The sequence below is a fragment of the Podarcis liolepis genome (assembly GCF_965112155.1).
Source record: "Podarcis liolepis genome assembly, chromosome: 17".
NCBI lineage: Eukaryota > Metazoa > Chordata > Lepidosauria > Squamata > Lacertidae > Podarcis > Podarcis liolepis.
In genome coordinates, this window is record NC_139571.1 from 33,440,934 (window position 1) to 33,466,910 (window position 25,977).

Below are 25,977 nucleotides of genomic sequence, written 5' to 3' on the forward strand. Positions count from 1 at the left end.
CAAAGTGTTAAGTGGAGAGGTTGTAATGGTGATTTCATCCCTCATAAATCTATTTCTCTCTCCCCTCCCCACACACGTACTCACACATATGCATGAGTGCCGGTCGCAAGTCTGAGGCTGAGAACAATAGCTGCGAGCCACAAAACTGAAAAGGGTAGGCAGGGTAAATGCCACAGCTGCGTTGCCACAGGACGGGGAGTTGCTGTGATAAAAACAGCAGCAGGTTCTAGCACGGCCTCCTCTGGTTTATATACAAGCTGCCGGAAAGATGAAGGGAGACTTAAAGCCTCACAAATTCGAAACGAAGGCAAACAAGATTGCTAATTAGCCGTGGACTGTGTCATTCCAACATGCCAGGGAGCATTACGTTCAGCTGTTGCAAAGATGTGCTCTGTGGGCAAATGAAAGGGCTATGTGGCCTGATCCCTGATGAAAACTTTGAAATAGAAAAGTCCAGATTTCAACAATGGCTCCAAAGGGACTTAGATGATCACCCTCCATGCAGTACTTGCACAGAAAAGCCAATCGCAATGCAGCTCTGAGACCTCTTTCTCTCTCTCTCTCTCTCTCTCACACACACACACACACACAAGCTAATATGCTTAGGCTATTAATTCCGAAAGCTTCTGCTGAAAAGCAGGAAAATATTGTTTGGCCAATATGAGCCGGGCACTGCTTTCCTGCAGAGAATTCGTGAGATGGGAAATGCAGAGCAAGCGCCCTCTCCAAGGTACTGAAAAAGCTCCACTGCATCCCCTCTGCCATTTCTCGGATGGAAATAGAGGTGCCCTATTTGATGCTTTTGAATTATGGTGCTGGAGGAGACTCTTGAGAGTCCCATGGACTGCAAGAAGAACAAACCTCTCCATTCTTAAGGAAATCAGCCCTGAGTGCTCACTGGAAGGACAGATCCTGAAGCTGAGACTCCAATATTTTGGCCACCTCATGAGAAGAGAAGACTCCCTGGAAAAGACCCTGATGTTGGGAAAGATGGAGGGCACAAGGAGAAGGGGACGACAGAGGGCGAGATGGTTGGACGGTGTTCTCGAAGCTACTAGCATGAGTTTGACCAAACTGCGGGAGGCAGTGGAAGACAGGAGTGCCTGGCATGCTCTGGTCCATGGGGTCACAAAGAGTCGGAAACGACTAAACAACAACAACATTCCATAATAGATATATATATATATATTAATTTATATCCTGCCCCTCTGACTGGGTTGCCCCAGCCACTCTGGGCAGCTTCCAACATATATAAAAACACAGTAAAGAATTAAAAATCTTCCCTATACAGGGATGCCTTCAGATGTCTTCTAAAGGGCATTCAAATCAGAAACTAGGGTGGCTTCTGTAAATCTGGGACTGTCCCTGGAAAATAGGAACACTTGGTCTGCAGGTGGCTGAAAGGCCAAACTCCTAGTGGACTCTTACACTTTGTGAGCCATTCTGATGTGCTTTTGAAAAGCGGTATGAAAACAAAAACAAAAAAAGGATCTGGAACAAGTTTTAGTGTCTTTCCATCATCACTGCTTCCCTACACAGCAGGAGATAGAGCTTCTGGGTCAAATGTAGCTTGGCAAGCCCTGACAGATGGAAATTAACTACTACCAGTTTACCAGCTTGGGTTTTTTTGTTTTTGCTCTTGCTTTTTCAAAATTTATACTCGGGGAAATTGAACCATTTTCCTTGCTTCTTCTAGGGAGTCCCATGTCACTGTTAGGAGTCAAGCGCAATTAATCACATAATGAACTCAAGCAACATAAAAGGCAATAAAATCTTAGGTTACTGATGAATCGTTAGCGGATGCAGCATTTGTATGCTAAAACAACAAAAAAATGAAATGGTTGTAATGGTATATTATCTCCAGCAGTCGAATTCTGAACTGATAGCTTTGGTTTTCTTTTCTTTTTTAATTCACAACTTGTTTTGGCCTCTACACAGCGAAGAGGGAGTTTTGCTTATAATTGGAACAGAGAAATCTCTAAAGGATTCAGCCATTCCAATCAACGCTAAAAGCAACAGTTTAGAACACAGAGGAAAATAAAGTATCGTGATCCATCAAAACTGTAGTGGGAATTAGTTGCATAGAATGAAGAAATATAGCATCTGGTTGAGACAAAAAACTTGTTGTTGGAAGAAAGGCCCTGAGAGGTCTTTAGTGATTCCAAATAATTGAGATATTTTTTTTGCCTTGTCTTAATTGAAGCCAATGCATCTTACTGCCCACTGCCCACAATAAAAGGTCGAAAGAATGAGCACATACAGTAAATGCTACTTCAGTGTTTATAGAGTAATACTCTTCCTAAGTGTGCCGCATAGATGATCTAGGACGCAGGCATAATTTATTGTCCCATTGTTACAGATGGAGGCTTAGATCTAGAGGCAGTGGCTTGTTCACAGCTACTCTATGAGTTCAGAGCATGGGGGAGAGTTGAATCAGGGAGATTCTGCCCCAGGGGTGTCCCTACCACGACACTATGGTGCCTCTTGAGGACCAAATTAAATGTGATGTACTTTGGAATCTGGTCTCCTGTTTTCAAGCAATCGCTAATTTAATTTAATTACAGTGGTGCCTCGCAAGACGAAATTAATTCGTTCCACGAGTTTTTTCGTCTAGTGAATTTTTCGTCTTGCGAAGCACGGTGTTGGAAAAGTTTTGGAAAAGCTTCAAAAATCGCCAAAAACCTCAAAAAAGGCTACCATACCGCGTTCTATGAGTTGCTCCTCGAAGTCAAGTCGCAACTGTATTAACGGTGTTAAGAAAAAGGAAACAAACTTGCAAAAAACGCAAGACGTTTTCGTCTTGCGAAGCAAGCCCATAGGGAAATTCGTCTTGCGAAGCAGCTCAAAAACCGCAAAACCCATACGTCTAGCGAGATTTTCATCTTGCGAGGCATTCATCTTGCGGGGCACTACTGTACTGCAATGCATTATATGTAGGGCTGCCTCTGAAGATGGTTTGGAAACTTCAACTAGTGCAGAATTCAATGGCCAGGTTGCTTCCAGAGCAAGACAGTTTGAGCATATTACACTGATCCTGGTCCTACTGCGCTGGCTACCAATTTGTTTCCGGGTCCAAATCAAAGTGTTGGTTTTGACCTATAAAGGCTTAAACGGCTCAGGACTGCAATACCTCAAGGACCGCCTCTTCCCATATGAACCTACCCAAACCCTGAGATCATCTTCTGAGGCCCTCCTTCGTGTGCCTCCTCCTCGAGAGGTCCGGAGGGTGGCAACACGAGAATGGGGCCTTCTCTGCAGTGGCTCCCTGTCTGTGGAATCCTCTCCCCAGGGAAGTTTGCCTGGCGCCTTCATTATACGCCTTTAGGCAGCAGGCAAAAACGTTCCTTTATAACAAGGCCCTTGCCTGACCTGTTCTACATCCTATACCCTTTTAAAATGTGTTTTTTGGGGGGAGGGCTATTGGGTTGTAGTTTTTTATTTTTATTAGGTATTTTGTGGTTTTATATCTTGATTTTATTCTGTGAACTGCCCTGAGATCCCCCGGGTATAGGGCAGTACATAAATTCTAATATAGTAATAATAATAATAATAATAATAATAATAATAATAATAATCAGGGGGATGGTGCTGAATGGTGTTAGCAGAGAAATAAATTAGCTGCATTTATTGTTCTGCTCTTCCCAACATGTTCGGATGTGTAATCTTTTTCAAAAGAAACATACAAGGTAGTTAAAGTGTTTGTGCTCTCCTCTCCAAATATTTATAATTTAGACCTAAAACAAACTGAGAAACTACTCAAAAAACCCCTTCACAACCACATCTAACTCAAGCAGACCTGGAGATTGGAGGGGTGTGTTTAATCCTTTCCTCCTGTGTATTTTCCCTAATCTAAAATGATGCTCTTTTGAGAATGACATTAGCTCTGCGGGGGGGGGGGGGGGAGGGCAGGAGGACAATTTAAATTGAGCATGAGAGTAAAGGTAAAGGGACCCCTGACCATTAGGTCCAGTCGTGGCCGATTCTGGGGTTGTGGCGCTCATCTTGCTTTACTGGCTGAGGGAGCTGGCGTACAGCTTCTGGGTCATGTTGCCAGCGTGACTAAGCCGCTTCTGACGAACCAGAGCAGCGCATGGAAACGCCGTTTACCTTCCCGCTAGAGCGGTACCTATTTATCTACTTGCACTTTGACGTGCTTTTGAACTGCTAGGTTGGCAGGAACTGCTAGGTTGGCAGGAGAGCATTAGAGGAAAGGGTTAAAAAGGCCTTCTTTCCAGCGGCTGCTGTGAGGTAAACAAAACAAAAACTGAGAGGGATCCTGATTATGGATCTCCTGCAGGATGTCTAGTTTGACCTACTGTAGCAGGGGAAATGTTTTTTGCCTTTGTATTTATTGTTTTGCTTTTCCTGTATTTTATGGGTCATGTGGTTTATTTGCAAGCTCCATTCCTGCCCTGTCTTGGAGTTTGAAATAAGATAGGAGAAAATTGTGAGGATTTCTAGAAACAGGATTCTGGGGCATATGACACGATTAGTAGTAGTAGTAGTAGTAATAATAATAATAATAATAATAATAATAATAATAATAATAATAATTAATTATACCCTGCCCATCTGGCAGGGTTTCCCCAGCCACTCTGGGTGGCTTCCAACAGGAGATTAAAAATACATTAAAACATCAGCATTTTTTAAAAAAACCTTCCCTAAATAAACTTCTAACAATGCAACATTGCACTGCACTGCTTCTGACATTGCACATGGCAGTTCCCTTCTCCTGTCTTGCAGGCAAGAAGCTTCCCCTTCCAGCAGAGAGGTGATGAGACTGGACACAACCTCTGTCACCTGTGGGGACTCATTGGTCCACCACCAGATGTTGTAGGTGGCCAACTCTCATCATCCTGGCCATTAATTAGCCATGCTTGCTGGGGATGGTGGGCAGTTGAGCCCAGCAACTTCTGATGTGCCAAAGCACCGCCCCCCCACACGCCTGACCTACATGCTCTCAATTGCCCACCCTGGGTGCAACGGCTTTGCATCTTGAAAGGCAGGGCTGCAAATAGTCTTTCTCCAAGGCAGTGCTTTTGCGATGGGGAGGAGTTAGGACTTATTCCTTTTCTCATTGCATGCAGCGGCAGCTTTATTTTCCTTGCTTGTTTCTTGCAGGCTGATATACCTCTTTTTTTTAAAATGCTCTTGTGGAACAGCATTGTAGAAGAGCATTAAAGCTCTGGCAAGGATGAGGTTTTTTTTCCAGGTGGCACCTGTCATCCATCACATGCAACATTCCTGGCTTTCATCCAGGTATCGTGGTCCAAATTCAATTTCCTGACACATTTTGCAGTCCTGCGGTGTACTTTCCAAAGAATGAATCAGAGCAGAATGGAAATTCATTAGGCACTCTAGTTACAGCGGAGCTGGAGGAGCGACTCGCCCACCGCATTAGCACAAGGGGGTGAACTCCTTGTTTCTCTACATTAGCTGCAAACGTTAAAAGTTAATACCTCCAGCCGTGCAGGCAGATGGGGAGAGGGCAAATGCAGGCAGGGCTTATCTGGATTAGAAACCTACGCCAGTTTTATGCCTGCGTAGTTCTTATGGCTTCCACCAAAAGAAACTTGGGAAATGTAATTTGGTTCAGGGTGCTGGGGATTCTTGCATTGTGAGGGGTAGACTACGCTTCCCATAAACCTTTAGATGTATGGTATCATGTTGCATTTAACATTGCTCTTAAGCTTGTGATTCTTATTTAGGTGCTGCCTTTAACCCTTAAGGTCAAGATGGATTAAGGCAAGCTTCCTCAGACTTGGCCCTCAAGATGTTTTTGGCCTACAACTCCCATGATCCTTAGCTAGCAGGACCAGTGGTCAGGGATTATGGGGATTGTGCAGAGGTACCTCGGATTACATACGCTTCAGGTTACATTCGCTTCAGGTTACAGACTCCGCTAACCCAGAAATATTACCTCGGGTTAATAACTTTGCTTCAGGATGAGAACAGAAATCGTTCTCCGGCGGCATGGCGGCAGCAGGAGGCCCCATTAGCTAAAGTGGTGCTTCAGGTTAAGAACAATTTCAGGTTAAGAACGGACCTCCGGAAGGGAGAAGAGAGAGAGGAAGGAGGGGTGCCACATTTGTTTTCGACTCTGACATCCCCTGCCATTTCCCTTGGTCTTCCAAGGGGTAGAGCAAATAATCTGAAGAGTTATGTGGTACCTCTTTCATTCTTCCCACCCTGTCAGATCTGCCCATTTGTATGCAGACATGTATGGTGTTATGACTAGCATTTCTCAAGGGACAGCTGTTGTGAGGCTGTTGAATTCTGAACAATGTGTGATTCTGGCCTCTTATCTCTCTGGGCTCCATCAATGCCAGACCAGCTTTTGCAGCATTGTGAGAGAAGAAATTCCATGAAAGAATTGAGGAACTGGCTGTGTTTGAGCACTGCTACAGTTTATTGTGAGAGGAGCAAGCCTAGCCTCCTCATGGGGTTTTCTCACTTGTCCTCCTCCCTCCTCAGGTGCAAGTAGTACTGCAAGTAGTAGTTGATGATTAATCTCAGCTTCCATGTCATTTGTTTGACATATCATGGTTAATCATACCCATGACTAAACAAATAACGCTTCGGTCTTCCTTCCCTGGGGGGGGGGGTGTCTGTATGAATCTGTATTTCATTCTGGATCCATGTTACGGGCTGTTGGACCGCAATGAAGATTACTATTATCATGGTTAATTTTAACTATGGTTTGTTTGAAACAAGCCAACTTCAAGCCATAGTTTACAAAGCTGGCTTATTTCACTGAACTGTGGTTAGAGCTAACCACAGTTTAGGGTTAGAACGAAATGTTAAATTGTGCTTTATTGAAATCAGAAGTGAAAGTGGCCAAACTCATTGTCATGATGCACTGGAGGGGGGGTTGCCCAGTGGTGAAGCATATGCCCGCGCTGCCCAGGCATGGGTGCACGGAGCGGCGCGCATGCCCTGCAGCCGGGGGTGGAGCGAGCCACTGATGGCGGACAGTCGGCGTGCCGCCTGCTCAATGCCCCACCAAGTGAAGACACCTGGGACAGTCTGCCCCCAGGGTTACCTCAGTCCTGGGGAGGCCAGTAGGCTCATTTCTCACAAGATAAACTACGGCTTATCGTGGTGTTCAAATTTAGCCAATGCAGAGTTCTGACTTCTCTAATAAGGTATTATCTTTTTATAGGTTTCTCTCTCCTTTGGGGATTGATATTAACACTGGGGCCACAATTCCATACACCTCAATTCTCTCTGTTTACCAGAGACAGCCTTTCTTTTCTGATCTCTCCTTCAGTTAACAGGCTTGGGGGTATATCTTTTCTAAAATGTTGTTAGTGTGCTCATATGGTTCTTCAGAATCCAGCTTCCTCCCCAGGGCCACAACAAATTGAATTAAATCTATGAGTGGTGGTAGATAAATAGGGATAATTGGAGCAAAAAATTAATATATGCTGGTGCTGCTGAGTAAATCAATTCAGTGTACCAGAGGCAGAGATGAGCTTTCAGCAAAGTCCAGTGCTTCGAACAGTGATTTCTCCTGGACAAATAAGCACACTTCAAATACACAAGAGTGGGTTTTTACTTTCATCTGTGGAATATTAGAGAATACTGAAGACTAGGCAGCCTGTTTTGTTTGTGTGGTGGAGGATATTTGTGTATTTTATTTTATTTTTACTGTAACTAATCACCTGACTCTGGGGGTAAATGAGTTTAAAAGGAAAAGCGATTTGCTAGTTCCGCTGTGCAATCAGCTGCTAAAGTACAAACATTCAAAGCGTTTCTGGCTGCATGCGTGTTTCTCCTATGTTCAACGTATGGATGTCCACAATTATGGCAATGAGTACCTGAAGCAGGGTGGGTGGGGTGAACCTCAGGTGTGGTTGGTCAGGTGTACCTGCTACCATTAGGCAAGTCTAGTGGGGCACCTCCTTTTTTGCCTCACTTTCTTCTGCCCCCATTTCCCCTTGTCCCGTCCCCATAAAATGAAGACAGGGTCACAAGTTGCCAACCTAAAGGCGAGGGCGCGCACACAGAATACATTGATACGTTGTCTATATTCTGTAATTAGTGGTATAACACAACCACTTAGGAAAAGACTAAAAAGAGGATGCATCCCGTTAAATTCAGGAAGTGTGTAGGTATTTTGTTTCTAGCTTCTTCTTTTTAAAGCGCGTTAAACTGAGAAATGTTTAACGGACATAACTTTGCAATGCACAATACACTGCATGTTCTTATGTCATTTACCGTGCTGTCAAGGCTGTAAAAATACAACCAAGTTGCCAAGTGCTCTGGGAGCCCCCAAAGGCTAAGTAACTATTTGTTATCTTCTCCCTCCCCTCTTTTAATGCACAGCACAATATTTTGCAAGCATCATGGTCATTGTCGGCTTATCTGTGGTGGTGACGGTTCTCGTTCTTCAGTTCCATCATCACGACCCTCAAGCTGGGAAGATGCCCCAATGGGTAAGTGCAAACAGATGAATCTCAAAAACATGCAGGGATATATATATATATATATATATATATATATATATATATATATATATATTTGGAAGTGATAGAAAGAACAGAATATTTTAAAGAGAAGCTCACAATTCTGTCAAGGTGTCTCACATACGATATGCTCCCATTTGCTTTTGACTAAACCTGCACAATTTGTGACCCATCCAGAGTGTGTAGGCTTCTCAAAAAGCAAGGATGGCCACTTCAGTCCCTGGCTTACATTTATTTGCTTATTTGTAAAAGTATTCATATGCCTCCCACTTACGGACCATTACAATAACTTAATAGTTAGCTGCTTTCTGATTTTAACATTTTTACAAGTTTTTGATTGTATGGTTTTATGTATGATGGCTGTAAACCACTCTTGTTATTATATTTTTATGTATAGTAGTATATAATATTTTTATATATAAATAAGACATTGTAAAACAATGTCTTGTTGAATCTGTCTGTCTCAAGAGACAATGTAGTGCACCTCCAGTGGTGAAATCAAACTTCCTTGGGGCGCAACATGACGCAATCATTAACACGACTGGCTACTCAAGGGAAATAATAATAATAATAATAATAATAATAATAATAATAATAATAATAGTAATAATAGTAATAATATTGTATACTGCCCTATACCCTATATGTTTCAGTGGAAATAGTTAGAAATTCTGTGCTTACAAGATTGCGGGGCCAGGCGTTACCTTCCAAAAGCCTTGAGGATTGCATTGAGATTCTGGCATTGCTGTCCTCGTGCAGTTCAGAATAGAGTGAATTTTGCATGGAATAGTAATTGGTACATGCAGGAGGCTTACATCATAAAGAGGATGTTCGCTTGTGGTCTGGAAGAGGTAGAAGGTAGACTCATCTCTGTAGCTGTGCAAAAGGACGCCTCAACAGAATACTGAGAAGTTGCTTCTCTCATACAAACCAAGACGGCTGGAGGGACTGTTGCTCTTGTGATTCCCATCACATCAGCACTGCTGTTCTCTTGCTAGGCTTCTTGTCGGCTGTGTTACCTGTCTCTTTCACAGGCTTCCCTGTAGCTCTTTGCTTGGTAAGAAAGGCATCCTAACAGATTCCCCATCGATGGAGGAGTCTGAATTCTCTTCCTGGAAATTTGGTTCTCTGCCACTCTCGTCTCCCGCTCATAAATAAGTCTCTCCTACGGAGCCGAGAGCTGCCTTGATTTCATTTGTGTTTATAATGAATTGCATATTGTTCTGTGATTATTTTTCACCTTGAAAAATAACCGATTTTAAGAGGGATGGAGGCGCTGCCTTGAGAGCAGCGCTAACCAACAAAATCCCACTGCTTAATTGAGTGGCACTCAAGGTTAACCAGCATAAATTTTACCTGCAATGAATTTTTGCAAGGACATTCCGCAGTTTGCCTTGATGTTGGCTATTTCGTTTTAGCTATTAGCAGCTAATTAATTGCAGCAATTATGTACAGCTCTGTTAATTTGCATGTTGCTGGTTATATGGGTTGATTATAAAGTTCACTGCCCTGATCCAGCAAGAGAAAATAGGCATGCAAATAGTCATGCAGGTGTATTATCTGGGGATCAAAAGTCCAATCTAGGGCTGGGATAATATTTTCTGAAATGGAGCTGGCCATCTGTTCAGCAGGAAGCAGAGGAATAGAGTGAGTCCCCCCTTTCCCAGAGTTTGAATTTAAATACTAACACCAATATTACGGCAAAGGAGTGTAAATAGCATAGAAACAACATAATATGAGGCCAAGTATAGAGTGCCTAAAAAGTTGTTTGAATACATTGAACAATAGCATTTGTATTTGGTTATGTTCCAAAAAGCCAAGGAAGAAATAAGTAAATTTAGAAATTATATTGAACACTGGAAACATTGTATTTCAACAGATATTATAACAAGAATGTTTAGAGAGGAATACTGTCATTTTGAATGGTCTTTCATGGTTCATCTGCTTCTTAAAAATAATTTGAAAGAATAATTAAAAGGATATGTAACGTCAGAAATCCCAGTATTGTTTCTAATTGGAATCCACTCAAGTTGCAAATCAAGATTTAAGTTTGTTCAGGCTCTGTTCATTTTACAAATGGAACGTCTCAACTGGGTTGCCATTTTATCATCTACATGGTAAAGCATACATTTCTCTTGTGAAGCGTGCATTTTTAAATTGATTTAAAAAAATAATTTGAAATAGTGAGGGCTGTGTTCACTGTAGCGCTAAGCAGATTGCTCTGTCAGCACAGGGATTTCTTCTTATGCAACTGAATAGTCTCCAACTCTCCTTCCCCTACACATGCCCTAAATCTATTCTGCGGGTCCCCCATTCCCACAGAACAGATTTTTTTTGGGGGGGGAGAGCAGGGAATCCCCTTGTGCTAATCCTTGTACTAGGATAAAAACATAGTTTGACTAGAACTCTCCTTTCTCAAATTCATTTCAGCACTCATTCACATATTGCAGTACAAAGGAAGTTTAATTTTTTGTGTGCCTAACTAATCTCTAGGAACAATTTTTAATTTCAGTAGATTTTTATGTAACCTATGAGCTACATCTGTCCAGCTAAAATGAATGTTGTGCTAGTTTGTGCCCTTATTTATTATGGGAGGACTTGGTCAGCTGAGTTTTTATACAGGGCCAATTTTTTGATCCTTTTGTGATTTTGTGGGTTCTAAAAAGTTGAAGGCACAGAGAGACTCAGGGCTCATCCATACTTGCCCTTGGCCCACGGCTTCCCCCTGGGGGAACCCATTTTTTAGTGCTGAATCAGAGCCAACGTCAACTGGGTTTTCTCTGGATTGACGTTGGCTCCGATTTATCACTAAAGAGCGGGTTTTCCCAGGGAAAGTGGCAGGGCAAGGGCAAAACCTTTCGACCGGTGTCTAGAAAGCGTGGGATAAGCAGAAAGCTACTTGGAGTCATTCTTTCTAGTGGTAAATCAGGTCCTGTCAAAGAGAGTCACTAGTCTTGGGACTTTAGGTCCTTGAGACAAATCCACTTTTTAAGCCTGTGGTGGTTTCCCACCCTTCTCTTTTCAAGCCTGTAAAGTATGGATAACTTTTTAATTACAAGCTACGGACAGCTTTTTAATTACATAAATATCATTTGGAAGAATCAGTGACCTCATATTGTGCAGTTGCCCCAACAGTTGCTTCATCCCATATAATAAGTTCATTTCGTGTGTCAGCTTATAATATTATGAAATTTTTTTAACATTAAAAATTCACCACCAGGGCCACATTAGTGCTTTTTTATGCTTGTTCAATAGGCTCCATTGATGTCCTGGGAGCTGAACGCTATGATGCAATCAAGAGCTGCAGGCAGGAATGCCAAGAGTTATTCCTGTTGGTATCTATTACGTGTCACTGCAGGAGGCCCTGTGGGAATCTGAGCAATAGCTTCTAGATAGCCTTTGGTTGTAGGGTTCATTTCAAAGTCACAGATGTTCTCTGAAAGTTCAGGAGCTAGACAGTCTGTTTGCAGAGTCTCATTTAAATTCGGAAGATAACTTTATTAGCTATTGTTGAACTTCCCAGTGAAGGACATCAGTGCTTAGTCCATGCTACCAGATGCTTTCCATCTGGGTTTCCTTCCTTGTATTCACCTTGCAAACATGGGACTGGAACCCTGCAGGGAAAAGCAGTTTTGAAGGAGAAAGTTTCACTGGGAGAGACCAAAAGTGAATCCAGTTCAGCATTCTGTTTGGGTACTTCTTTGGGTACTTCTACAAAGTTTACCAGTGAAACTGTAAGTCAACAAGGGCTTCCTCTGTTGTTTGTCCCCAGCATCTGGTGATCTGTCAGGGCTAATAGTGCTTTCCTCCATGAATTCGGTTGTGCTAGCCCAGTGCGTGTAGTACAGTCAAACCTCAGTTGTCAAATGTAATCTGTTCCGGAAGTCCGTTTGGCTTCCAAAATGTTCGACAGCCAAGGCATGGCTTCTGATTGGCTGCAGGAGCTTCCTGCACTCAAGCGGAAGCCTCGTCAGACATTCAGCTTCCAAAAAAAAAAAAAACCCGGAACACTCACTGCTGGGTTTTTGGCATTCTGGTGCCAAAATGTTCCAAAACGGGGGCGTTTCGGAACTGAGGTTTGACTGTATCTATTTGCCCTAACAACCAGCTGTAGGCACCCTGAACCAAAAGTGGATCTAATCTAAATCTCCCTGTACTTCCAATTAACTGCCTCTACCTGATAAGTTGGGGATCAGGTCACCCCCTCTTTTATAATGTTTCATTGAGACTCTCCAAATACTTACAAGGCATTCACAAGTACAGTGGTATCTTGGGTTAAATGCTTAATTCGTTCCGGAGGTCTGTTCTTAACCTGAAACTGTTCTTAACCTGAAGCACCACTTTAGCTAATGGGGCCTCCCGCTGCCACCGCGCCGCTGGAGCACAATTTCTGTTCTCATCCTGAAGCAAAGTTCTTAACCCGAGGTACTATTTCTGGGTTAGCGGAGTCTGTAACCTGAAGCGTATGTAACCCGAGGTACCACTGTATTTAAAAAGGGCATTCTATTCTAATAAGGCAACCTCAAATCCCAGGGTAATGTAGTATTGTGGCATCAGGGGTAGAGTCTATCATGAGCTCCAGCACAAATGATAGTGGCAGCAGTAGAATTTAAATGTATCACAGGATTTCCAGAGTTTTCTGAGAGAACAGAGCAACACCCATCGCTTCTTACAGCAACTTCAAATTGCCTAGAAAACATGGAGAAACACCAGGATAGGAAAGAGAATGATTTGGGTGCTCATGCTGCTGTGGTTGCAGAATGTCACACACAACAATGGGCCATTAAATCTTCCTCGGTTGTTGTAAAATACTTCAAAGCACGATGCATAGGACAGCAGTTGCTAACCTCCAGTTCAGGGGCCTGATCCAGCCTCCCAAGCACCTTCCCCCTTCTGGAGGAAGACCCCACTGATTTGGTGGTGGCAAAAATATATATATTTAAAAATAGGCAGAGTCCTAGGATGGGCAGAGCCAAATGCACTGACGCAGATACACAAGGCCCTCCTACTGGGCCATCAGATCCATCATTTGATGAGTAGAGGGGCGACAGTAACTTCATCTTGATCATCAGCTGACCTTCATAGGTGAGCTGAGGAGGAGGGGCTATGTTCTTGTAGTGTTATATGCCTGTGTATCAGAAAGAGTGGAGGTCACCACAACCATTACTGGCATTTGGCTACCCTGGAAGACTAGCCAGGGGTGAATGTGGCCCTCAGGTCAAAAAAGGTTAGACACCACCACCACCTGTCATAAGAAAACAAGAAAAGGATTTATGTAAGTGTCTACCCAAGGAAGATTTTAAATTTACATAGGGTAGATACTTCTAACCCAAAGTGCAGTCTTTTGACCAAATTGTCTATAGAGATACAGCTGCCTTTGTCATATGGCTGATCTTCACAAAGGCGATTTCCCCTCCTCCTTGTTTTAAATTCTCTACTTACAACATGGCAGTGTTTGAGGGGAAAAGCAAGTTGAAAGCTCACATGGATCTTTGGATTCTGGCCAGTATGTGGGTTTGCATTTATTGGACATAAACATCATTAGCAACATTTACTCCAATTATTAGTGAGATAATGATTCACCTCGGGCATTTATTACAAAGCCTACCTCCAGGTAATGATTACATATGCTTGAGTAGGTATGGCATTCAATAAGTATGTAATTTATCTTCTCTGTTGCTAGAAATCGCCCTTATTCCATAACACAATTTTTAAAAAGAACTTTGTAGTTTCTTTGTGTGGGCTGAGGTTAGACAATTGTTATATATGCAGTAGGGTTAGGGAAATTTCTCAAATAATTTAGATGCGGTATCAAAGTATGGTTCACTTATTTGAATTGCTGCTTCTTGTTCCATTGCGATCTGTAGAAGTAAAAAAGATTCAAGACCGAGAGCACTTTTGATATAGATCAGAAAAAAAGATCAGTAGAACTGAATTCACTCGCTTCAACAATCAATGCGTGCCAATAGAGCCTTTGAGAAAGGCCATACCTTTCTCCTTCAGCATCAGGCTAGAGCTTCTATTAATCTGAGCTCTAAAGAGACCCAATCCTTTGGCCATTGTCTGTTGTTGTGAAGATCCAGGATTCTGAGCTACTTTATTAATGGTGTGGATCAAGGCCTGAAAACAAGCACCCATCCCTTTTAAAATCCTTTATACTTGGTGTAATGGCCTCATTTCTGCATTACCAAAAGCAGTGTTCACAGTATCTTCCAAGCACACAGGAAATGACCCACTCCCCTCCCTCCTAGTGCTCCTATCTACCAGGAATAGATTGGAAACAATCTCCCAGTCCTCACCTTTTCTTCTACCTACCTGAATGCTTGAAAGGTGTCAGTGGCCTGTTATCCCAGGTACTTCTCTTCACCTGTGTGGAACCTGCCAGGTACCAAATTCTGCCTCTAGAGGTGTGCCTAGTTCCAAATAATAGATTGGGGGGTCTCCTATCAACCCACCTCCTTAGTTGCAAAGGGTTCAAACTGGGAATTACTCCATGGAAAAAATTGTTGTCTTCTGAACATAACGATGGATCCTTGCTTCCTTCAAGAAAGTTTAAGGTTCTATTGTAATACTAGGGTTAAACCAGAGGGGGGCAGGGGCACACATGCAAGCCCCACTCGCAACACCCCCAGATATTACTTCTGGTAAATGAGCCACCATAGCTGCTAGAGGGCCATGAAAAATTGTGTCATGGGCTTTTTAGACTCATCTGCCCATGTAAGGGACACGGGTGGCGCTGTGGTCTAAACCGCAGAGCCTAGGGCTTGCCGATCAGAAGGTTGGTGTTTCGAATCCCCATGATGGGGTGAGCTCCTGTTGCTCGGTGCCTGCTCCTGCCAACCTAGCAGTTCGAAAGCACACTAGGGCAAGTAGATAAATAGGTACCACTCCGGCGGGAAGGTAAACGGTGTTTCCATGCACTGCTCTGGTTCGCCAGAAGCGGCTTAGTCATGCTGGCCACGTGACCCGGAAGCTGTACACCAGCTCCCTCGGCCAGTAAAGTGAGATGAGCGCCGCAACCCCAGAGTCAGACACGACTGGACCTAATGGTCAGGGGTCCCTTTACCCATGTACTATCTGAAACCACAGGGGCTTGTTGGTCGTTGGATATGAAATACATTGACATTATTTTCAGCTCTCCTATCCCACTGTAGCAGCCTCTTTTCTCATGAAGCTCCTATCGGCTAAGAAGGTTTTCAGAACTATTTATTTATTAACATGGGACTCTAATCCTGCTGGCATATTGAACACTGGGAAAATGGGTTGCCAGAACTTCCGCCCCATGTCTTTTATCATTGCCCATTCCCAAGGGAAACTTGCAAAGTAGAAGCAGCAGCCAAAGGCTAATATCACATGGGGGTATAGTACAGCATTTTGTTTCTCTGTTTTATTTATTCCAATGCTAAAACTATTGGTTTGAGGTAAGCAATTAAAATTCAAGGCTAGGTCCTTACCGGTGAGAGATATTTGTCTAGTTGTGTCAGGAAACTATTCTGCAAGCGAGAGATCCCTCTTCATGGTTGATATGTAGTTGATTAATCTAATTTCCCTTGGGGCTGGACACAAGGTCCCATTTTCCAAGCTTTTTTGATTCAATTAGCTCTCAACAAAGCATGAGGTTCCTCAAACAAGATACTCAATAGAGATGGTGTAATCTGTTATTATACAAGTTACCAGAGAAATCTATACCACTATCACCTACATGAGCTAATCCAAGAGACTTTCTTTATAAATAGAATACTCCTTCACACTGCTATACATTAAAGGATTAAGACTGATAACAGTTCAGCCCTGTTTAAATTCTTTGACTTCAATCATTTAATCACTTTCCAGTAGTTAAGTTTCTTAACCAATTTTAATTTCTTGTAAGTACTCATAGGAGACTGCTTCCACTACAACTATAAAAAGAGCTCTTGCAATGCACCTGAGGCATCTATTTTCCAGATTAGTGGCCTGAAACATAAAAGTCTAGTAGAAGCACAGTTAATACAAAAATTGTTTTTCCTGACATCTTTGTTTCATTCTAGATAGTCATGATCTATGACGCTTCATACAGAAATTTATAGAATGGCAAAATCCCTTTGCAAAACACATTTCCCCTGATGCTTCTTGGTGCAATTAGTGTTTGTTGTAAAGTTGGTCTTTCAAAGCTTCTGAGAAATGTGCTGATGGTTTCTGTATTTTTTTCAGGTTCGTGTAGTTCTGCTGAACTGGTGTGCTTGGTTTTTGAGAATGAAAAAACCTGGCGAGAGCTTAAGACCCCTTTCTTGCAAATATAGCCACTCCAGACACCAGTCAAGTGTCAGCAGCGTAGAAATGAATGTCTTACCAGGACACCAATCTAGCAATGGCAACGTGATCTACAGCTACCATGTCATGGAAAACCCTTGCTGCCCACAGAACAGTGATATGAGCGATAAGGGTGGGAAAGGTCCCAGTTCTTCACCTGAAGATGCCGAGCTTACTCAAAGGAAAGTTTTAATGGACACTATCCCAGTGATTGTGAAAATCCTGGAAGAAGTTCAGTTCATTGCAGCCCGTTTCCGAAAACAGGACGAAGGGGAAGAAATCTGCAGTGAATGGAAGTTTGCTGCTGCTGTCATAGACAGATTGTGCCTCGTGGCGTTTTCACTCTTTGCCATCATCTGCACGCTCACAATACTAATGTCTGCTCCAAATTTCATTGAAGCTGTTACAAAAGATTTTACATAAGGATCTCAGAAACCAACAGAAAACTCCCAAAGGTTATTGGGGATTACGAATTGATGCCATTAATTTTGTTAAACAATGAGATTTTAAAATTGGGAAGTGCACTTTGTGTGCCGACTTCAATAAGGGAAAGGAGTTGGAATGAATTTCAGCATCCAGTTGTCTCCCCCAATATTAGAGATTACAAGGTACAGGATTAAAGTACCTGGCTCTGTTACTTGTTTTGTAAACAGTGTCCTCTCCCTGTACTCGTGGTCATGATCTCTGATAAATATTAGATGAAACCTGATATACGACATATGCGTTGCCAAGTAATTAGTCAAGTATAAGTGCTACTAGGGAAACACTAGTGAACATTTTACTGCATTTGTAAATCTTTCCTTAAACACGTTATTTGCTGTCATTTCCTTAAACACGTTATGTGTCATTTTCAATATCTTTGTTTGCATCTTGACGCAAAGTTCATCTATGGTAATGTATCACTTTTGCCTTGAATGATATTGCGGTTTGCCAAATAAATGGCGAGTTTTAGCTTTTATCACCATTGTGATGGTCTGAAATATTTATCCAGCTTGCCCTGGGAATATCTTCAAAACGTTTTCCAGTGTCCAACATACTCATAAGAACGACAACTTATCACCTTTCCCTAAGTTAAGCATTAAGGCTGCAAATGCGTTTGTATACATAATCAAATTTCATTAAATTGTATTGGTCTAATGCTTATTTACTCTAGCCTGTTAGGATGTACGTAGTCCCAAACGTTTAGAAAGCATTATGTGTATCACTTGCTGGGTTGAGAATGATGGGTATAAATCAGGTGCATGTTCAGGTAGGCATCTGAATGTGTATCTGAGCAAAGGTTTGGATACACATTCCCCCCAATTGCACATGAAATGCCTTTGTGTAAGTCACAGACTGCAATGTGTAAGGGAGCATTCAGCTGACCTATAAGCCCATTAAGATGGTGGAGAGCTCTACTGCTGAAAGCTATAGCTACTGCGGGGGAGAGCAATCCAAACCCATGATCTGCAGTACTTGGGAGAGGAGGTTGGTCCCTGACTCCACTGGCTCTGTTTGTGGGGGAGCACAGTGGTGAGGAGCACCCCAAGGCACCCACCAACATGGCAGGAAGGTGGTATTCCTGTCACTGGAATGCCCCGGAATGGATCCTGAGCCAGCCCTACTGCTGTCATGTGGCAACAATGGGTCGAAGTTGGGCCTCTTAGATGTGCCAGCCTTTAAACTGGCACAGGCATGGGGCATTTCCCCCCCCCAATTCTGGCCAGTGTGAGTGGCAGGGCAGCACCGGTGCCCCTCAATCCAGCCCTGCCACTACCAGCCCCAGAGGTCAGGACTGCAGCCTAAAATATTTTCGCATGACATCAGTCACCTGATAAAGGCTTCTGATGACCAGATACTGATGTGACAATTGTCATCATCATATGATGAGTTGACACTACTTATGCCATGTGCCTTCTATACAGGGAAGAACAAAGTTTATACAAACATGAGTACAGTAAAGGAGTTTGTTATTATTGGATCTATTGCTGAATGTAACATTTCCCAACTTTTTTGCAAGCTGCCAACTCATATTGAAAATGGAGACAAGCAAGCACTGCTTATTTCCTTCCCCTCCCAATAACTATTGTGGTGTGCACGTGTGTGTGAAAAGGAAACATTTATTGCATAAATTTTTCAGACAAAATGGAATTAGCCATTCAATTGCCTATTGCAATTTTTTTTCTTAGAAACTTTTCCCATTATAAGCAATTTGCATTCACAAAGAAATCAAGATATAAAAGCTTACAGCACAGGATTCACAATGTTATCCCTTTGATGCAAAGCATGTTTCTTCATTTGAAACATGCACATACTATAGGAGTAGACTCTTAAAAAAAGAAAAAAGGTACTACCGATGCATAAAATATTGAAGCAGTAAATGAAAAGCAAAGGAGAGCAGTGGGAAATGAACACTACATCCAACTTATTCATGAAGTCTAATGCAAATAAAAAATCAATTGAAAGGGAGGAACAGTTCTGACAGTGTGGTTATATAGCATACCAATGCGATGAGCGCGACGCTGATGTAACTTTACAACTCTGCACCTGCCATATGGTGTGGGCACAATGTAGACAGACTTATGCTGGTGGACAGCAACCATGTCCCAACTATTCGTTCAGCTGGCAAAGCAATGCAGAGCCTTTGGAGATCCAATAGTCACTTGGCCTTTTGGAAGGCAATAAGACGGTGACCACAAAATTGGTGGAATGACCTAATTCAAAAAGTAACAAGAACTTTGTTACCATGTGTCCACTGGCTCTAAAGTTAGTAACCATTAAAACCTGTGTAAAATACAGTATGTGAAATCTGGAGTAAGTAGTTCAACTCAGTTATTCCATTTAGACTGAATGCAACCTGAATATAAGGGCTAGGATACCAACAGACCTGATTCTCCCACCCACATTTTCTGTCCCCTTCTTACCAGTGGTCTTCCCTCCACTCCCTGGCAGTGGTGCGCTTTGGTGGCAAACTGCAAAAGGGCAGGCTCCCTCCTTCCCCTCTTTGGTGGCTGGTGCCTTGCATAGCTGTGCATAAGGCCAAGGCAGTCCCTGGGGCATGCACTTTTCCCAGGGGCTGGTGCAACATCAGAAGCCCCTCCTTTCCCTGCTATGGCTTGTCTGCAACTTTCCCAGGGAAACTGACAATATTTGGGTGCCCCTGGGAAAGCACATTTCCCAGCATTCTGGAAACCAGGGAAAGCGGCAAAAGGGACATACACAAAGGTAAATGCACCCTAATAATCCCACTCCCACCATGGCCACAGCAGCCACAGAGGAGAAGGGGTGGGAAGAGAGCACAGTGGCAGTCAGGGAGGTCTCTTTCCCTGCCATGTGAGTGGCAGCAATTTCCAACTAAAAGTTTAGGATATGAAGCTCACTAAACTTTATGCAGCTATTATGAGAAAATGTAGGTTACACGCTTTTGACCATAGCTGCCAGCCCCAATTTTGATCGAGCCGAGAAGCTCACCCTAATATTTTAAATTACTTAAGAGCCATGGCCTACTTGTAATAGCTCAGATGAGTTCATGTCTGGAGCGTCCACACATACAGATTTTTCTTACTACGTACAAAACTAATTAAAATTGTATGCTTCCCATCATTTTTATCGAAGAAACAAGTTACCTGTGGTGGACAGTGTTCCTGCTCTTGCTCCCGTTTTATAGAGTGGCGCATGATAGAGAGACGGGTCTGGCTCATAATTCTGATGTGGCTCAAAATGCACTACCGGCAACACTGGGTTCATTTGCCTAGGCAAGGCATCTTCGATGACCATCTCCTCATCGTCCCAGCGACTGGCATCCATAAACATGCCATGGACCAACACACCATCTTCAGGAGAGGGCAGCTGAAAGAAGTATCAAGAGGTGGGGGGGGGGGAACCCACACGACTCAAGTCTAGTAGCCAACAAAAATAAAATTAATCATAAAAGATGATCTAACTATTCACCTCTTGGCAATAACATGCTCCCTTTTTGTAAGAACTTACACACAGGGTGGGTGGCGCTGTGGGTTAAACCACAGAGCCTAGGACTTGCCGATCAGAAGGTCGGCGGTTCGAATCCCCATGACGGGGTGAGCTCCCGTTGCTCGGTCCCTGCTCCTGCCAACCTAGCAGTTTGAAAGCACATCCAAGTGCAAGTAGATAAATAGGTACCACTCCGGCGGGAAGGTAAACGGAATTTCTGTGCGCTGCTCTGGTTCGCCAGAAGCGGCTCAGTCAAGCTGGCCACATGACCCGGAAGCTGTACGCCGGCTCCCTCGGCCAATAAAGTGAGATGAGTGCCGCAACCCCAGAGTCGGTCACGACTGGACCTAATGTTCAGGGGTCCCTTTACCTTTACTTACACATTTATTTATTATACACAGGGTGAGTCTTTTAATGGAGGCCCCGTGGAGCATGTGTACTCTGTGTCCACGGGGCCTCTTTTAAAGGACTCACCCTGTATGTGTGTGTGTGTGTGTGTGTGTGTGTGTGTATATATATATATATATATATATGCAGGTTTTGGTGTCTTCGGGTGTCTTCCCGTGTAAGAGTTGGGGTGTCTAGGCGACGTTTCGACGAGGTCTCACTCGTCATCTTCAGGCTGGTGCTTTCGGCTTCTTGTTACTGGAACAGAGCGATATATATATATATATATATATATATATATATATATATATATATATATATATATATATATGCTTTCGTAGATTTTCACGGGTACAGGAATGCAGGTTTTGGTGTCTTCGGGTGTCTTCCCGTGTAAGAGTTGGGGTGTCTAGGCGACGTTTCGACGAGGTCTCACTCGTCATCTTCAGGCTGGTGCTTTCGGCTTCTTGTTACTGGAACAGAGCAGGATCTCAGTGTTTGAGTTCCTATAAATACTGTGGAGGGGGTGTGGTGTATAGCCTCCAACACTCTCCCCCTCCACAGTATTTATAGGAACTCAAACACTGAGATCCTGCTCTGTTCCAGTAACAAGAAGCCGAAAGCACCAGCCTGAAGATGACGAGTGAGACCTCGTCGAAACGTCGCCTAGACACCCCAACTCTTACACGGGAAGACACCCGAAGACACCAAAACCTGCATATATATATATATATATATATATATATATATATATATATATATATTTAAAACCTCTTAGTTCACAATTAATAGAAAACTATCATTAAAAACTAGGAGCTAAAAACAATTAAAATAAACAGCAGACTAAAAAGAGATTGAAACACTTCAACATATGCATGGATAAGGTGACCCAGTATATAAACTGGTCCCAAGCCAACTGGGCATTGTATACCAGTAACAACACCTTGAACCTGACCCAGTAACAAACTGGCAGCCAGCACAGATCTCTGAGCAGAGGTGTCATATCCTAATAGGGTCTCGCTCCTCTCGGCAACATTCTGCACTAACTGCAAGGGGAGCCTGGGATGGCTCACAAAGATACAATACGTGGACTCTCCTTCACTGGAGGTTTTTAAGCAGAGTTCTGATGGCCATCTGTCAATGATTCTTTAGCTGCAATGCCTGCATTGCAGGAGGTTTGACTTAATGACTTTTGGGGTTCCTTTCCGACATTACAATTCTACTGAGAACACCCTATCTCTGGTCCCCATTCTTCCTATTTGTCCTATTCCTATTCCTAGTATTCTTACTACTGGGATCACACGCAGGGCTCCCTCCCCCATATTTCTTGTGATAAATGGGGGGTGGGAAGCAACAGAAATTTAAATTACACTAGATAAATTCTGTTGTTCTTTAAATATAATTCTGAGGATTAGTGATGCTGGAGAAATCCATTGTAAATATGCTATGATGTGAATTTCCTTTAGTCTGCCCACTTGACCCCCACTGTGGCACAGACAAGAGTCTGTTGTGAAAGCTATTCAACTTAGTTCTCAACAACATTTTTTTAAAAAAAACACCATGCACACATCATAGGAAAAATAAATATGCAAATTGCTTTGAGATATATTTTAATTGCTTTTCTTGTTTCTGAAGTGTTGTTTCTTGCTAAGGCAGCCTATATGCACTGAAACTGCAGTCTTAAGCATGCCTACCAATAAGTAAATCCCACGGAACAGAGTGAGGCTTAATCCCAGGTAAATGGGGGTAGGATATGAACCTTAACCTGCTTCCTGTTGTGAATTTTCAAAAACAATAGAAAGCATCAATCATATATTTTTTTCCACATGGAAAAGAAGTGATCACTTTGGTTGCCTTTGGATTTTATCTGTACTCCTCAGTTAAAATTCCACCCTTTGGGACAAACTGGGGATAACCATCTGGACATGACTGCTCATTTTAGACCCTCTGAGATATGGGTTTTAAAATTAAAATTCCTTCCCCCAAACAAGTTTATACTAATGGTGAAATCAAGGCAGCATGAGTTGTCTTCTTCTTCTTTGGCGATCACTCATAGCCAAGTAAGATTGTCTTCCATGAACATGATCTTAACAGTGAGGCAGCATGAGTGGCTACAATCCCAAACCTATTTACATGGGAGCAAGCACAGATGAATTCAGTGGGACTTACTTCTAAGCAGATATGATTAGGTTTGCAGCTATAGTTCAGTCATTAACTACGTCATTAACTTGTGTGACAAAGCCTCATTGTTTTTGCTGCAAAAGACTATTCACTAATTTTTAAATGGAACACACAGAGTGAATGTAAGTATCTGCTGATGGCTGAGATATATATATTTCCGCATCAGTGGTGACAAGACAAAACACAGACTTGTGAAAATTCCAGATGAAAGTGTGAATGAATATCAAAACAGATTGAGGCATGTTCTGCAGACCCAGAATAATATATTCTTTCTGTGTAAACGAATATTGTTCACAAACACAGGAACTTAAGTACCTCAGCATCCATTGGCAAGTCGTGTCCAAACGGACAAAACTTTGAAGCTTCTGCAACTTGCATTTGATCTCGATAGACTGGGACCATGTTATAACTAAAGCTAAGCTCATCAATTGGCAAGTTATATTTTCGAGCATGATTCTGAAGAGTACCTGAAAAATATAAGAGGGACACGTTTTAAAAGCAACAACAGTAATTATTCAGGGAGAGACTAACTAGAATTTAGGATAGCATTCGCAGAAAAGAAAAGCATTGGCACATTTATTACTAGAAACCAAACCAAAATAGTAGCTGATTGTTTAATTTCCATACTTTCAAACTTTTTTCATAGAACACTGAATCATTATAAACCACTATGCTGAAGTAACTGTAATTAAACAAAGAAAAGATGAAAGCATACTATTTTGGAACAGAACACATAAATGCTTATTATGGCTTATTAGTTCACTCAGAATTGCTGCATTCACATTTTTATTTAATTTTCTTATTACTTTTAAAATTCAGAACCCAAAATACAATAAAGAGTCATTCATATTAACATTAGAATTCAAAGACAATTCAAATGGAGACATTATTTTCCTGCTTGTTCTGTATACGAATGTCCAATTCAAATAAGAGGATGTGTGTTGCATTTAGCTAACTTTTGCCCAGAATAGATCCTTTAAAATTAATGAGCCTAAATTAGTAAGGGGTACTAATTTCAATGACTCTGCTCTGAGTAAATGTTAGTTGAATACAATTACACAAGTGCAAAGAAACAGTCTCTCTCTCACACATTTGTTGTTGGATAGGAATCCAATGTACCCAAGTGTTCCATTTTAACAAATAAAATCTAGCTGATCAGCTGTTAGGATTCCTCTGCAAAAGTTTGATGGATTTAATTTCTTCCCCACTACCTACGTCAGAAAAAGACTATAGCTGGCACATCCTTGACTGCTCCATGCAGTCTTTAGGGTCTTCCTCTGCAAAAGTTTGTTTGTACTTCTGCAAATCATCTTGAGGTTTCCTCAAATCTGCGGGTACATCCTGTGCTATATATGTGTGGTACTGTTTTGATGCAGTCATTGTGCCAGAATATCAGAAACAGAGGGAATAGTGAATATTTACCTGTCAAAAATCCTTGTGGAAAAAAGAATCCAGAGATCCAGAATGATTTAGGCTTGCCTCTTTTGAGCCAGAACTAGGAAAACACACACAACAGATGATAGATATATACTAGGTGTAAAATCTGACATTCCATTTAACTCGCTAAACCAAGGATTGACCTCAGTTCATTTGCATTAATAACTGGGTTTAGCTAGAATTCTAGTCCTCCATCTAAGTGGATATGACTTTAGATTATTTTTTTTAAAAAAAATCATTACTTTTGGCCCCAGTCCAGAAAACCTTGAGTACATCAGAAGGCAGCTCACTAATGTCTGCAGTTGTGGTTTTCACATATTGATTTGAGCTAAAGGCAACTCTCATGAAGATCAGAAGCCAATGGACCCTGCATTTCCTAGGAAATGGAGTTGTAAAGGGCTTTCGAAGCCGATTCTTTTAGGTGGGCAGATGTGGTCCAGCCTTAATACAGCACACTCTTTTCTACCCCTGTCTGACCATCTGATAGCACACCCTCCCATCAGATGTCAGGGAGATAAAGAACAACAGAACTTTTAGAAGACACCTGAAGGCAGCCCTGTATCATGAAGTTTTTAATACTTGACATTTGTTACTATTTTGCTGGAAGCTGCCCAGAGTAGATGGGGAAACCCAGACAGATGGGCGGGGAATAAATAATAAATTTATTATTATTACTACTACTACTACTACTACTACTACTATTATTATTATTACTACTACATAGTATCAAACAACATCAACCACAAATGCACACATAAAGATGCCTTTTGCTCCTTTAATTCCACTGCGATTTTTTTTGCCCACATGAATGTATCTATATGGTAATCAGAGGTGGGTTTCCAGGGCTGCATTGGTGGCAGGTCACATATGCATATGCATGTGCGCATATGCAAACACCCCCTGGCTCCCACAAACTTGCCAACACACACACACACACACACACACACACACACACACACAGAGGAAGGCAGCAAGGAAGAGGAAAACATTCAACAGGCAGAGCTTCCATTATGTGCCTCCCCCCATATCAGTTCATTGGTGCTGGGTAGAGCTGATTGGCACATCTCTTCCTAGTGTCTGTCAGCTGGGTTGTGGGCAGGGTGTACAGTGGCATCTCAGTGGTTCCACTGTGCACGTTCCCTGCTCCTCAGCTGACTGGGCTGGCAATCACACTCTCCTCTCCCAATTGAACATCTGTTTGACAAGCTGAGAGGAGCACAACTGCGATGGGGAGGAAGATCCATGGAGAGTTATCCTCTTGCATCCT

At 42.4% G+C, this 25,977-nt stretch overlaps 2 protein-coding genes across 3 annotated transcripts in view; one reads left to right on the plus strand and one right to left on the minus strand.

Annotated features, from left to right (window-relative positions):
- Nucleotides 1–18,730, plus strand: part of LOC310696222 (neuronal acetylcholine receptor subunit alpha-7-like) — a 110,523-nt gene extending 91,793 nt beyond the window's left edge. Inside the window, exons 9-10 of the mRNA XM_083481508.1 lie at nucleotides 8,329–8,438; nucleotides 16,659–18,730. Coding sequence (XP_083337634.1) covers nucleotides 8,329–8,438; nucleotides 16,659–17,180 — 632 coding nt within the window. The 3' untranslated portion in view covers nucleotides 17,181–18,730. The remainder of the gene's footprint in view (nucleotides 1–8,328; nucleotides 8,439–16,658) is intronic.
- Nucleotides 18,731–18,838: 108 nt separating this feature from the next.
- The window catches only part of DNAH6 (dynein axonemal heavy chain 6), a 132,101-nt gene continuing 124,962 nt past the window's right edge, over nucleotides 18,839–25,977 (minus strand). For both annotated transcript variants that reach the window (XM_083481342.1, XM_083481343.1), the window contains 4 exons: nucleotides 24,696–24,768; nucleotides 23,589–23,740; nucleotides 20,363–20,585; nucleotides 18,839–19,450 (listed from right to left, as the gene is read on the minus strand). In XM_083481342.1, coding sequence (XP_083337468.1) covers nucleotides 19,347–19,450; nucleotides 20,363–20,585; nucleotides 23,589–23,740; nucleotides 24,696–24,768 — 552 coding nt within the window. In that variant the 3' untranslated portion in view covers nucleotides 18,839–19,346. The remainder of the gene's footprint in view (nucleotides 19,451–20,362; nucleotides 20,586–23,588; nucleotides 23,741–24,695; nucleotides 24,769–25,977) is intronic.